Below are 15,610 nucleotides of genomic sequence, written 5' to 3'. Positions count from 1 at the left end.
ATTGGATGAAAAGGCTAAAATGTCTTCAGTTGCCAAAAGAATGTGGTGACTTAATTGAGAAATTGAACGAGTGTTAGTATAAAAGACCCAAAAACTAGCCAATTTTTCATATAAAATGATACTCATTAAAATTCATTTATTTTAAAGACCCCATCCATAATTTCCATTTGCTATTTTTTAACTACCAACAAACTAAGAATTATCTAGGTACTCGTATATGGTGATTTGATGATAAAAGACCACTGCTAACTGGTTCATCCCAGCCGTACGGAGCTCTTAAGCGATTTCAAGTTATCTTCAATTGTGGGGGAAAACCCACCGAGCCGTACGGAGCCCTTAAGCGCATCAAATTTATCTTCAATTGTGGGGGAAACTCAACCGCCTGAAGGCTGGCCCACTGGTGTTAAAACCAGAACGCCCTCAGAATCGAACCTGAAGTCACAAAGATCCTGAAGTCAGAATCGAACCTAAAGTCACAAAGTCATCAAATTTATCCCGATCTTTTTTTATTGGCCGCTCATGCCCTCCCTAAATCGTTGTGTGTGAGATCAAACCTGAGTCGTCATTAAAGAACCCAGATTTCCGCTACTACACCACATTAAAAAGAATAAACTTGTAATTCAGTAAAATAAAATATATGAAATATATTTTAAATTAAATTGGTATATAATTTACACGTGTAAAACTTATAATGGACCTAAAAAAAACAATAAAAAATATATAAATTAACTGACCACACGTCCAGATATGCATCATGCATGTAGCCCCCATTTCAGTTTAAGCTTCTGATCGGTGACACCGGTGGCAGGTTGTTTGCAACAGGTATTATTATTTCAAATCTATTTGTTATAAAATACTAACATTGTTTATTGTTTGATTTGGGTAACATTTGATAATTTGGGTAAAAGTGTTAAGGGTAGTATTTTTTAGGGGTATGTAGGATTTGGTTTGTTATTAGCCTCAACCGAATTAACCAATTCGGTTTTCGGCTAATAATTTGGTTTATTCAGTTAGTTTGTCGATTTTCGTTCGCTTCGGTTAATAACCAAAACCAAACTCGAGCTAAATTTTCGCCTATACATTAAATGAATGCGTAAATATATAAAATGAGGTATAACTACATGGAATTGGACACATAAATACATGAATTAGAGGCGTAAAATCTAGAAATATATGAAAATATGAATGGGTCGGTTATGCTAATTTTGGTTGACCGAGGGTGCAAAAAAAATAATAACAAGACGATAACCAGTAATTTTCGGTTAAGTTTCGTTGGTTTACGGTTAGGTTTTAGTTATATGTTCGGCTATTGCTCACCCCTAGCATCATTGGTTCTATGTTAATTTTTAAAATTCAACTATTATGTATTATGCTTCTTTTGTGTGTGTGTTTGTTAAACAAAGTTTATCTTAAATATATTTTCAAAGGCTAATTTTGCAGCCAACAAGAATATTTCAAGATGGATATTAGCAAGCTTCCTCTAGGCATAATAGAAAATATCTTATGTTTTCTACCGATTCAAGAAGCGGGAAGGACAAGTATTCTCTCTAGGGAATGGAGGTACCGCTGGATCAAAATCCCTAAACTTAATTTTATCGAGAAAACATTTCAAGAATCACCTAATGGGGCTAAGCTATCTACTTTGGGGCAAGCGATTGACAGGAAAAGCGAAAAGAAAAAAATAGCCAAGAGGTGTAAACTTTTCAATGCTTTATACGGAGTTTTGTTAGTACACGAGGGTCCAATCCATGAGTTCACCCTTCGTATGGAAATAGAAGGTCCGTGTGTTGAAATTGACCATATATTACTTCATTTGTCGAAGAAAAATACTGTCAAGAGATTAAAACTTGACCTTTATACGTTCGGTTTGGAGGGGTATACGTTACCTATATCTCTTTTCTCGTTACATCAATTAACGGATATGCATCTCTCTGATTGTGCTCTTTTCCATGAACGCTCGTTCAATGAATTTGGTCACCTTACAACCTTATATTTGGATGGTCTATGGACCTATGCAACAACGCTTCTGTGTTTTTTATCCAGTTGTCCATTACTTAAGAAATTGACTCTTGTAAGTTCATATTACAATAAAATGCAATCCTCATGGCCTTTCATAACCTAGCTGAATTTTGTAAATTTTCGCAGCATAGTTTTAGTGCAACTATCATTGATGTTGGAGATTTCACCATTGTTGACCTATTCAAGTGTTTACCTATGATTGAATATCTCTCTCTTTTGTTTTTCATCGTTACGGTAATTTCATCTACATTTTATATACTTGATTAGGCTTCTTATTACTAGTATATTAGTTATCACTAATCTTTGTTTTGGCTTTGTTACAAGAATTTTGTTCCAGAAAGACTTCCTAAAGAGCTTCCATTATCATTGATCCACTTGAAATACTTGTGCATGGAAGAAGTGTGCTTTACTCACAAATATGGGTTACCTTTTCTTGTTCTTTTGATTAGAAGCTCCCCAAACCTAGAGAAACTTAAGCTAGCGGTAAATATCAAGAATTTATGTTTTATTCTTGTGTTGATCCTTTATCTCAAAGTACACTCACACAAGACACTTTATCGGTGTAGATTTATCCCGCATTTTGGCTTGACAAAGATGAGAAGGGCTCCTTTACACTTGAAGATTATTCTGATATTATGTTGGAGCATTTGAACGAATTGAAGATTCTAAATTTTAGCGACGCAGAGAATGAGTTGGATTTTGTTAAGCTTATATGCGCTAAGTCACCAGTACTAAAGCAAGTGAGGATATTCTTATGCGACAAATTTGATGAGGATGAAGAATTGGAGATTTCAAAACTCCTTTTAAACTTCCCATGCGCATCACCGGGGGTAGAGAAGTTAATCTATGTGGGTTGAAATCTAACTATTTATGCATTTGGTGGTTTTAATCATTTGAAATGAACAAATTTGTTTTGATATCATAGGAGATCTTGAGATGGATGATCTTTTGCATTTTTTTGCATTTGTTAAAACGTTATGCTTTTCTGTTCTTGAAGTTGTGATTGGGAATGAGAAGGCATATGAAAACCACCTATATTGTGTACATAATAAATTCAGATAATTATCATTGAGACACCCATGAATAACATACAAAAGTCACTATAATTTCACATGGTTTATATATTTACAAGTTAATGCCATCTTTAAACATCTTTTTAATATATTTTTAAGTTGATGCGATAACATTTTTCTAATTATAATAGTCCATCAGTTAAGCCATTTTTAATAAAATGCATATAACTTTTAGACATAAATCGATTAAATATATATATCTTTGCCAATGAGTAGAATAAAACTTGGTGTTTCATGTGACCCAGGTTTGATTCTTGTCCCAAACATTTAGTCTCAGATGCACCGGTGTGAGTGTGATGACGGGATAATATGCGAGTAGGTGGTTTTACTAGTTGGATCCTTAATTTGAACGTTTTTTTATCTCACTGCATTGTCGTGTCTTCGGAGGTGTTCACGGATGTTGGCCTTAGGTGATGGTTTTTCTCGGTTCGAAAGACGAGTGTATCTCAATGTGTTAAATTTAACTAGTGGCCCATTTGAAGAATACGTTAGTCGTTTAGAAAAATTTATATATATCTTTAATTTACAACTTCTTGACATGCATTTATTGTTATACTAGACGGGTGCCCGCGCGATGCAGCGGGAAACACATATCTTTGTAATTATGTAACAAGTTTATGGGTGTTCGTTATTCGATTTGAAACCGAAAAACGTTCAAACCGGTCATTGGTTTGATTTCACGATTGATTTTTTTCATTAACTTTTGCCTGGTCGTTTACAAAAGGTTCGTTTCGGTTTTCAACGACAAAAACAGTTACTAACGGTCTGAACCACGGTTTAAATTAAAAACCATCAAAACCAAACCAGATCGCAAATGCCCCTACGTAATGTTATTTTTTTTATTTAAAAAACTATAACAATATGATAGTCAAATTAAAGAGAAAAATATGCTCGTTTTTATGGTGTAATTTCTTTAAAAAAATATTAGTGCATGAAAAAGTTATTAATGTTTAAAAATCATGAGGGAAGTTGAGTTAAAAATGAAAATAAAAATCACAAAAAAGTGGAAGATCAAGTATCATACTTGTAACAATTTTTAAAATTTACAAAAATTAACTAAAGTGAAAGGGTTAATGTTGTAACTATTATTTAGTAACCATATTTAACTTTTGTAGTGGACAAGTTTGTCCATGTCCTAGATGTATTAATGGTTGTACCATGTGTTGAATAATTTGTCATCATCATCATCGTACTCAGTATATCCCACCAATAGCAAAGCTATGGTAGGGTCTGAGGAGGGTTAGATGTAGACAGCCTTACTTCTACCCCATAGGGATAGAGAGGCTGCTTCCGGTGAGACCCTCGGCTCGATAGTTAGTTTTGCATCAAGCCTTGGACATAAGGCACATAGCACTCAATCATCGGGACACCGACTGATCGGTGCATGTAGCCTTGTCTTTCGGCTATCAACGCCACCACATGATGCCTGATTAACCTTCTGCCACTTTTAACGTTATTTTCACGAGATTAGTAAAATAAAGTCAAAATTAGTGCAATTTCACTTTTGCCCACCCGAGGGTTCACACATATATACATTATAGTAAATCCCTTAAATCTAAGGTGTCTTAATTTGCCCTTCTTTCATACATTATATATAGTATAGATAGAATATACTTTGTGCTTAAGAGGTGCTTTACATATTGTATTTTTGCTTTATCACATTTGTCTTCTTTGTGTTATCATTGTTAGGGGTGGATTTAGTGTTAAGCCAGGCCGCCCACTCAAATCTCTAGTTTATGTTATAAACTTATAATATATTAAGCATAACGACACATGTGCTCCATTCTTATTATTTTTTCAGTGCCTCAAACCCAACCTGTTGAGCTCAACTTTTCAGGTCTATATTTTATTTTGTTTTGAAAATTAACAATTAAGCCCAAATTACTTAATTGTCTAACATCATAAATTGAAATTTTGGAATATGCAAGTTATACAAGAGTGAGAGATGAAAAGGTTTTCACATCTGATCAGGTATATCCGTATATGTCGTTTAGATTTTTTTGTGATTTCGGTTTCTTATTTTATTTGAAACATGAGATATGTTCATCAATTGTTTACATTTTTTATTTTGAATTCTGTTGGTTTCGTTTTGATTTCATTGTTTATGTGTTTCTTGAAATAAAGGCATGGGATTTTTGTTGTCATTTGAGGAATGATAACATTCTAGCTAATTTAAAGCCTAATTTTAGGAATGATAACACAGAGTATCATTTTTAATGATTAATAACTCTACACTATTTAAATAATGAAAAAAAAAACGCACTTGCAGGTGTTACGAATAAAATTATAATTGACCGTTTTCAAAAGATAAAATCACGTAAAGGTCATTGTAATATGTATTTTGTTTATTATATATAATGGAATTTGTTGCTTAAATTATGTATATAGTTTATTTAATGTAATCGCACCCAACCCGTGTTAGTTTGACTAGACCCATTCTAGGTTAACCATTTTTGGCACCGGCTAAAATTTCCGGATGTGCCACCGGTCATTTTGGTTGTCGGAGACGCGATTCCGAGCGAACCAAGATCATTTTCATGTCGTGAGTTGGATCGGACATACCAAACAAAAATCATGGTTTAGATCATAATGAAAAAATTATAAAAAAAAACTTTTTCCGGTTCACCCATCGGGTCACCCGAGTTTAGGCCGAGTTTTTAAAAAACGGCCCAAATACCATGACCCCGACCCTAAGGACCTGTCTCGGTCAGGCCGAGTTCCAAAACACTAGTTATCAGTTATCACACATGTCTTTGTATTATGTCACAATTTCTTTCTCTCTCTATCCTTTTCAGCTTAAGATCTCTTTCATATTCTTGTATTTGCAAAACTACCACCCCACCACCGCCACAACCGATGCCATCTAGGGCTGTCATTTTAACCGTAACCTAAAACCCGACCCGAATAACTATTAACCCAAATTTGAAAGTACCCATACTCATAAAACCCGAACCCGCTTCTGACAAGCCCGAGTACAACTTGAACTAAAACGATTCGAGTACCGAGTACTTTTAATGAGTTTTGGGTAAACCCAAAAAACCTGAATACCCGTTTGACTAAGTATTATATCAATTATTATATCTCTTGTCTTAGCCTATTCAATGAATATCGCTGTCAATCCAATTCTTTTTTTAAGTCGACTATTCCATTCCCATTCCAACCCCATCTATCGATTACCTTAATTCCAGCAATAAATATAACCATTTATTCAATCAATCGAATGGTTTTTCAGGCTCAGTTCATCGGTCAGCCGATTATTCATTCCATAAATCAAACCGTTTTTCATACTCTTTCTGTTAGATTATGTGGTTTGTTATTTTATTATACAAGTTAAAATTTGATATATATATTAGTTTTTTACGTCAAATACTCAAAACCCGACTAACCCGTACTCATAAAACCCGAACCCGAATAAGCCGGGGAGATTAGTGCCAGGTATAAGTACTTATGAACCTAGTATAAAAAATTAATTAATAAGTAATCTTAATAAGATGGAGTAACTTATGAACAAAAATTCATATATTTCATTATATCTTTCAATAAACTTATTTAATTTAATTAAAAAATAATAAATAAATACAAGGACCGCCTGATGTATATATATTTATACTTGATTTAAACCCTAACCATATTATCGTCTGTTCTTCGACTCGTCTGTTGCAGGTACTTTCTTCTCATATCGATTGATTCTTTAAACAATATAGTTAACCAAGAATATGATACACCAATATCCTAAGATGGATATAATCAGCAAGCTTCCTCTAGACATAATTACTGAAAACATATTATGTCTACTACCGATTCAAGAGGCCGCAAGGACAAGTATCCTTGCTAGGGAATGGCGGTACCGTTGGATCAAAATCCCTAAACTTGCGTTTATTGAGGATACTTTTAAAGTATCGACCGATGGGGTTGAGCTGTCCGTTTCAGAGCAAACGTGTGAAACGGACAACCCAAGTAAAAGGAAAGAATTGGTTAAGAGTCGTAAACTTTTGAATGCTATATACCAAGTTTTGTTAGTACACAGAGGGTCCAATCAACGAGTTCATCCTTAGTATGGTAATAGATTGCCCGTGTGTGGAGAAGCTTGACGATATATTACTTTGTTTGTCGAAGAGAAATACCGTCAAGAGATTAAAACTTGACTTTTGTGCGCCTAGTATGGATGGGTATACGCTACCCATGTCTTTCTTCTCATTACACCAGTTAACGGATATGTATCTATGTGATTGTGCTTTTTCTAGTGAACGTTCGTTTAATGAATTTGGTCGCATTACAACCTTATATTTGGATCGTCTATGGGCTGATGACACGATGCTTTTGCGTCTTTTATCTAGTTGTCCATTGCTTAAGACATTGACTCTCGTAAGTTCATAATAAATAAGATGTCAATTCCCAAGGTCTTGCTTAACTTTATTATATGTTGTAATTTTTGTAGGATTGTGACAATTTAAGTCTCTACAATGATGATGAATGTACCATTGTTGATCTTTTCAAGTGTTGTCCCGCGATTAAAAATCTCTCTGTTTCGTTTTACATCGTTTTGGTAATTTCATCTACATTGTATATAGTATATACTTGATTAGACTTTGGTCTGCTTATTAGTTATCACTAATCTTTGTTATTGCTATGGTTCAAGTGTTTTGTTCCAGATAGCCCGAAAGAGCTTCCAACGACACTGAATCACTTGAAATACTTGTGTATGAAATTTATGTGCTGTTTTCACATATACGCGTTACCTTTTCTTGCTTTTTTGATTAGAAGCTCCCCAAACCTGGAGAAACTTAAGCTAGTGGTAAATTAAATTACAAGAATTTTTGTTGTATTGTACTTGTTTTGATTCTCGTCTCAAAATACACTCACACATGACCCTTTATGATGTAGATGTATGATGACGAGTGGCTTGAAGAAGACGTTAAGGGCTTCTGTACACTCGAAGATTATTCAGATATTTCGTTGCCTCATCTGAACGAGCTGGAGATTCTAAGTTTTAGAAATTTGGAGAATGAGTTGAATTGTGTGAAGCTTATATTGGCTAAGTCACTGGTACTAAAGCAGGTGCAGATATTCCTAGGTGGCGTGTTTGATGAAGATGAAGAATTGCATATTACAAAACTCCTTTTAAACTCCCCTTGCGCATCACCGGTGGTAAAGAAGTTAATTGTTAGACCGTTGAAGAAATCCGAGTAGATGTATCTCATGTGTTTTAGAAACATGCATCTGTGTTAAGACTTAAGATTGATGTTTTGTGAAACATAGAAGATATTTTATTAAATAAAGTAATAATAATTAACATGCAGGAGTTATAATTGATTTAATCTCAAAACTGAAGTATATTTGCTCTACTAATCAAGTTGGATTCTAGTCTATTTAGAAGTATGCTTGTCTTGATGACTTGTAGGGGTGGCTAGGTTAATATAAGCTTGGCTCGGCTCTTTTCAGTTTCATGAATGGTTACGCGAACTCAATTGACACTGAATGACCACTAGTAAATTAGCGGTCTTAACAATCTAGAACAATAAACGATCAGTCCTCACCATCTTCAAAATATAGCGCTATCCTCACAATCTAGAACAATAAATGGTTGTCCACGTAAACGGTTTCGTTTAAACCTCGTCGAACCTCACTATTTCTTTATCTTCTCCGCAAACTCTCGGAAAACAATGGGGTCCTACTAGAAAATGCTTAGCCATATGAGGAGTCTTAGAATATCTAAATATGATAATTTGTTTTTTATAAAGTGGAAAAGAGTAGTGGAATATAAATTGTCAGTGTTTTCGGTTTTTTTAGGGATCGCCGTACTCGCCTAATTCACTTCTACTGATGATGGCCGGAGTATATATCCGCCACCACTATTAAGGTGGTCCGTGCATGTGGAAAGGATATAGTTGATAGCTCTTGTGAGGAGGGTGGAGAACTTCATAATGGACAGGAGGATTAGTGATAGACCTAAATTGACTTTGGAGAAAGATATTATGAAGGGTTTGTTAGGCTTGCACATCTCTGAGGACATGTTTAGTGATAGGAGCTCGTGGATGACGTAGGGTACATGCTAGAGATTTCTAAGATCATATACACATAAGGGATAGGCACGCCTTTAGGTGTAGGTGAATTCATAGACCTAGGTGGGTAGGAAAAGGGGGGGGGGGTATGGAAATTATTTAGTTTTCCGTTTATACATGTTCGTGTATCTCTTCTTGTCTTTTATCTTTTGCTTCTCCATATTACTAACAATTGCTTGTGTTGTAAGATGTTATATCTTATGTGCATGTCGTTGAGTGTTGTTCGCATATGTGTTTATTAACCTCATATGTGTTATTTGTGCCCTTTAAGGCAAGGGTCTCACTAGGAGTAGTCTATCTATCCCTTAGGCCTTAGGATAGGAAAATGTGTGATTTCTTTTAAATCCTACTCAGACCCTACTATATGAGTGAGATGCTACTGGATACGATTGATTGTATTATTTCCCTTGTATATACATAAAAAGAGATTTTATCCATAAACCCTTTATAACGATGAACTTGTTGCTTGCATGCCTTGATGTGAACACAGCTCGTTTAATGTAAGGCACTCCGGGATATATAAAAATCCTTGTTAATCATGGGACGCGTCTTTTAGTTAATTATTTAAAACTATAACACGAATCGACATAAAATAGAAGGACCACTTCTGTAAAGTTAGCTGATTTGAGGCTTGAGAATTATAACCCTAACCCTCTTCCAGTCTTCCGGTGTATGCTTTATTTACCAAATAACACAAGGTCATAAGCCATATGCAAAAGGTATTAATTTACTATAGGCACTAGCAACTTAAAGTGTGAAGGTTTTGTTTGTTTCATTATTGTGTTTTGAGGGTGAACATGATTTTATATTTATTTATGCGTTTGTATATTAATCAACTGACAACTCCTATATATGTTTGATTTCAAAATTCATAACCATTTATGTTAATCTATTATGTATGTATAATGTTTTTTTTATGTATGTCAATAAGTTTATCTTAAAATAGATTTTGATAGTAACTTATTTTGCAGGATATTTAATGATGGATATGATAGCAAGCTTCCTCTAGACATAGTTACAGAAAACATATTATGTCTACTACCGATTCAAGAGGCAGCAAGGACAAGTATCCTTTCTAGGGAGTGGAGGTACCGTTGGATTAAAATCCCTAAACTTGTGTTTATTGAGGATACGTTCGACATACCAAGTGAAAGGAAAGAAATGACCGGGATAAACTTTTCAATGCTATATACCAAGTTCTGTTAATGCACCAAGGTCCAATCCATGAGTTCACCCTTTGTATGCAAGTAGATAGCTCTTGTGTTGAGATTGACCATATAATACTTTATTTGTCGAAGAAGCATACTATCAAGAAATTGAAACTTGAGTTTTCAGCGCTTGGTGAAGAGGATTATACGCTACCCCTTTCTCTCTTCTCGTTACATCAATTAATAGATTTGTATCTCGAAGATTGTGCCCTTTTCAATGAACGTCCATTCAATGAATTGCGTTGTGTTACAACCTTATATTTGGTTTGTCTATGGACCTATGAGACAACGCTTTTGCGTCTTTTATCCAGTTGTCCGTTACTTAAGAGATTGACTCTTGTAATGTAAGTTCATAATAAGTATAACGTCATTTTTATGGTCTTTCATAATTAACTTAACTAATTAATGCTCTAATTTTTTTTGCAGAAGTGCGACACTGCAACTATCATTGTTAATGAAAATTCCACCATTGTTGATCTCTTTGAGTGTTTACCTTTGATTGAATATCTTCGTGTTTCGTTTTTCATCGTATTGGTAATTATTTTATCTATATTGTGTTGACTTGATTATACTTTTCTCTTCTTATTAGTTATCACTAATCTTTATTTTGGTTATGGTTCAAGTGTTTCGTTCCAGACAGGATTCCGAAAGAGCTTCCAACAACATTGGTCCACTTGAAATCCTTGCGTGTGGATTTTATGGACTTTAGTCACAAATACGGGTCACCTTTTCTTGTTTATTTAATTAGAAGCTCCCCAAACCTGGAGAAACTTAAGCTAATGGTAAATAACAAAGATCTATGTTGTATTCTACTTGTTTTGATTCTTTTCCCAAATTTTACTCACACAAGACACTTTATCATGTAGATGTATCCCAAACATTTGCGTCAAGGTAACGTGAAGGCCTCCTTTGCATTCAAAGATTATTCAGATATTATGTTGGAGCATCTGATCGAGCTGGAGATTCTACATTTTAGTGATTTAGAGGATGGAATTTTGTGAAGCTTATATTGGCTAAGTCACCTGTGCTAAAGAAGGTGCGGATATTTTTATGCAACAAGTTTGATGAGGATGAAGAATTGCGTGTTTCAAAACTCCTTTTAGACTCTCCTTGCGCATCACCGTTGGTAAAGAAGTTAATTGTTAGACGGTTGAAATCCGATTAGTTGCACTTGGTGGTTTGTTCTTTTTTGTTGATTGTTTAGTAAAAAAACTAATTTGCTTTAATCCCTTTGGAGACTTTGAGATGGATGATCTTTTGCATTTTGTATTTGTATAATGTTTTGCTTTTATGGTCTTGAAGTTGTGATTGAGAATAAGGCATATGATTAGTTTGTTAAATTTAATCATACGAGAATGCATAATTATTTTTAAGTCAAATTCAAGGCCAGGTTTATACAAGCTTGACTCGACTAAATTAATTTCATGAATGGTTACTTGAACTCAATTAACCCTATCATATCTTTGCTATTGGTGAGATATATGAGTACGATGATGATGATGTTACTTGAACTCACTTGACACTCGACGCTTCAATATATTCATGAACAGCGTGGCGTCCTTGTGAGGTTGTGATGTCCTCTCATACTTGAAGATTAACTTTTTCGCCCCGTTTATCGTCACGGATAACTAGTTTCGTCGTCTGTCACTTGGGAGTAAGATACAAGATATAAAAACACCTATATATATATATATATTTTAGACATATTAAATTAAGAGAATTATCATTGAGACACCCCTGAATAATATACAAGTCACCATGATCCCAAATGTTTATTATTTTTTTATTTTTTGAAAATCTAACATTTATTAAACATCCATATTTTGAATATCAACAATTCAACACTTTTGCCACCACACCACAAGAGTAGGGGTTCTGGGCCCCCACATGTTTAAATATAATTTTAAGTTAATACGATCTTTTAACATTTTTTAATAAATTTATGTTGATGCTATCTTTAAACATTTTTCTGATTATAATATTCTATCAATTAAGCCAATGTTAATAAAATGTGACTAACGTTTATTATTTAAAACCAAAAAGACAGTTTTGGTGAGACATGGACATAAAATTATTGCTTTGAAAAATCGCTGAATTATAAAAAAATGACAACAAAGGGAAAATATAACTGACAAATAGCCATAAAAAAGTTTCCAGGAAAATATAACTTAATATGTATAAGTTTCATGGTATGTAGAGATTTGTGTATGATCAAATGAGCCTCCATGATTACTATAACGCGGTAATGCTATTATTTGCAAAGTGTTGTCCAACAAGTATACATTATGTTTAAAGATTTGATGGTAAATTGAATTGTACTTGGTCTATGTTTGATGGTCAGGAGGACAACAAGAGGACCAAGTAACCAAAGACACCAAGCACCTTCCGATTAAAGGGGGAGTATTTGTGATGTTTGATGGTCAGGAGGACAACAAGAGGACCAAGTAACCAAAGACACCAAGCACCTTCCGATTAAAGGGGGAGTATTTGTGTAACATCACGTCTCAAACCCTATAAATTTTAGCTTAAAAATACAAACTTAGAAAGTATATGGACCGAAAATGTAAATTTTGAAAATATGAACTTATCGCGATACGCGACGTGAGTTTCAACCCATCGCGTAGCGTGATGGACTTGGTGAGTCACTAGACTGTCCAACCACGTGTCAACACGTGGCACGTTGTGACAGGCCACGTGTCACCACCGCATAAGGCGGCGTAAAAGTGCGGCGCCGCGGTACGCGACGGGTCACCAAGATCCCATCGCGTACCGCGATGGGGTCCAGAATCAGCCTATAAATAGAGGGCTATGGGATTGAACCATTTCATCCAAAACACACCTCCATTTACACACATTTAACCTAGAAAGGTGTGCCCCATTGCCGTAGCAGGCTGACGTGCTGTTTTCTCGAAGTTCGTGCAAAGAACAAAGCTATAATCGAGTAACAACCATATAAGCGAGTAGATCAAGATCCTGCCTTTTTCTTATTATCAATCTAAGTATCCATTCTAAGGTAGGGGTTATGTTTAAGTTATTTACATTATAGCTTAGACTATTAATCGAGGCTATGGCCTTTAACCTTGATCGTATTTTATTAACAATCTCATTCACAATCATGTTTTCATAAAACGTTACTTCATGATGAAGTAATGTTAAACAAAAGATATATTTGGACGGGCATGTAGTAACTGGAAGGGGGATAACACTAGTAGTAATTTTCTTGCTTAAGGATAAGTAATTTGTACAAATCCCAATCAACCGAGGGACCCGTTTACTTACCTGGAGAAACTTACCAACGTGTTAGAACCTATTAGGCCAAAGCATGCTATATCAAACGTAACATAAAATCAAGTGTTTTCAGTCACAATCAAAGATAAACGATATCATGGTTAAGCTTACAATCATAGCTTAATCATCGTTCAAAACATTTATACAAACCTATTTTTGTATAGGTTAAGTATCATTCACAATCAATCAATCAATCAATCTAAGGTTTCAAACGCACCGACGACACAGGTGAATACGTTAACCTTTTTAACCAGTCAAAACAAATTTATACTCAATGAGACGAACGGGTGTTTGTCTTAATGAGTCAATCAATGTCTACATGAGATCGAGTAATCTCTAAAACGTTATAATACAAAGTAGAGAATAAAATCAACTCAGACCGAATACACATATGTATGGATCCAAACATAATCGTTAAGCCCAATCAATCAATCAAAGGCAATGAAGCCGCGGGCGAAACAGTCATGACCAGTTCTCTGTTCAGGGCCGTGTTGCTCGGAGAATATCGTTGTGTGTGTAGGGCAGTGGTACATATACCGGAAGTAGTAATGCTTCCGCTGAGTTGTCAAGAAAACTATTTTTGTATTGTAATCGTCATTCAAAATGTTTTATTGAGTCATACGTGTTCACCAGTATATAGCTGACGTATTTTTCCAACCCATTGCAGGTAATTAAGCATTAGTAGCATTAGCAAGGATTGGAGTCTATATAAAGATAGAAGCGCGTACAAGATGGCTCCGTTTTTTGTAAAGAAATCCTTGTATTATGAAATATATTTTGTAAACTTATACTTGGGTATTTTATTCCCAAGTAAATTTTCAATGTAAATTAATATTATATTCAACCTAAAGTCTTCCGCTAAAATGAACCCATAAACTCTGATATATTTACAAAACAGGTACCAACTTGTGGTCACACGCCTAGGCCCTAAGTCGAGGTGTGACAGGTTGGTATCAGAGCTATCGGTTTCAGCGAATTAGGTATTAAACATTAGTACCTAAGCTTTAACCTTTAAAGATTATTGTTATTATTACTATTGTTATTTCGTAGGGATAAGATAGGATTGGTAAACCTCCTATCCCTAAAACTTGATTAAGTGCAGATGTCTTATGTTAACTACTTTGTTCATAGACACCGAGTAGCCAGTCGGTCTAAACCAACAATCAATCACGAACCATCAGACATGGAAAGTAGCAATAGTTACTACACTAGCTTTTTCAATCACAATCAACCAATCAATCCGGTGATACCCTATGGGAGCCAACCCGTGTATCTCCCAGGTAGTCAACAGTTCCCAATAGAAATTTCCGATGATACCATTGACGACATTCCCACATATTATCCTTCCGATGTTCCAACATATCATCCTTCGGAGGAACAGGAAGTACAAAGCAAGCTCAAACAGGAAACGGAATCGGAATCATCCAGCTGGATGAATTGTCACTCGGATCAAAGGAAATGGCAATTTGGATCTCCATCACCGAACTACCGATACCAGATCCCACCGACTACTGCTGAACCAAGTCAGAAACCAAAAATGAGGGTTACAATGCCCCATGAAAAGATAACTTTTCAGGTACCAATCAAGAACCCTTATGAATCAGAAGAGGAGCCTGAAGAAGAGGAGGATCCCGAGGAAGAGGAGAATGAGAATCCTGATTTCCCTCCATACTATCCAAGGGATATCCTAACCCGCCCAATGCAGTGATGGACGAGCTGAGGAAAACGCTTATCCAAGGGATATCCTAACCCGCCCAATGCAGTGCATGCATACGTTGCTAATCCGCATCTCTATCCAAGGGAAAACGCTTATCTCTTCCCAGCCGCATCCGCACCAACGGGATATCCTAACCCGCCCAATGCAGTGATGGACGAGCTGAGGAACAAGAAAGTTGACAAAAATAAAATATGGAGAAAGATTGCCAAGAAATGTGACAAGATGAAGAATCTTGTTACAAAA

General features: G+C 35.3%; 1 protein-coding gene and 2 pseudogenes across 2 annotated transcripts; all 3 read left to right on the top strand.

Moving 5' to 3' along the window:
• The first annotated feature begins 1,444 nt into the window (after nt 1–1,444).
• LOC143535010 (F-box/FBD/LRR-repeat protein At1g13570-like) lies at nt 1,445–3,031 on the top strand. The gene is made up of 4 exons (XM_077029359.1): nt 1,445–2,071; nt 2,146–2,253; nt 2,344–2,502; nt 2,586–3,031. Exons 1-4 carry the CDS (start codon nt 1,460–1,462, stop codon nt 2,874–2,876), a joined length of 1,170 nt encoding a protein of 389 aa, XP_076885474.1. The 5' UTR covers nt 1,445–1,459; the 3' UTR covers nt 2,877–3,031.
• Nucleotides 3,032–6,758: 3,727 nt separating this feature from the next.
• Nucleotides 6,759–8,285, top strand: LOC143535065 (F-box/FBD/LRR-repeat protein At1g13570-like; annotated as a pseudogene). Its single transcript, XR_013135654.1, has 4 exons — nt 6,759–7,457; nt 7,531–7,638; nt 7,732–7,887; nt 7,977–8,285. The product of XR_013135654.1 is annotated as an F-box/FBD/LRR-repeat protein At1g13570-like (transcript).
• A 731-nt stretch (nt 8,286–9,016) lies between these two features.
• On the top strand, nt 9,017–11,563 carry LOC143535042 (F-box/FBD/LRR-repeat protein At1g13570-like; annotated as a pseudogene).
• Nucleotides 11,564–15,610: the final 4,047 nt, after the last annotated feature.

This window comes from Bidens hawaiensis, unplaced genomic scaffold, assembly GCF_021521415.1.
Source record: "Bidens hawaiensis isolate Kalapana, Puna unplaced genomic scaffold, B.hawaiensis_p1.1 tig00010384_1, whole genome shotgun sequence".
NCBI classification, from domain to species: Eukaryota; Viridiplantae; Streptophyta; class Magnoliopsida; order Asterales; family Asteraceae; genus Bidens; species Bidens hawaiensis.
Note: the sequence above shows the minus strand (reverse complement) of the source record. Positions and strands in the feature narration are given on the sequence as shown.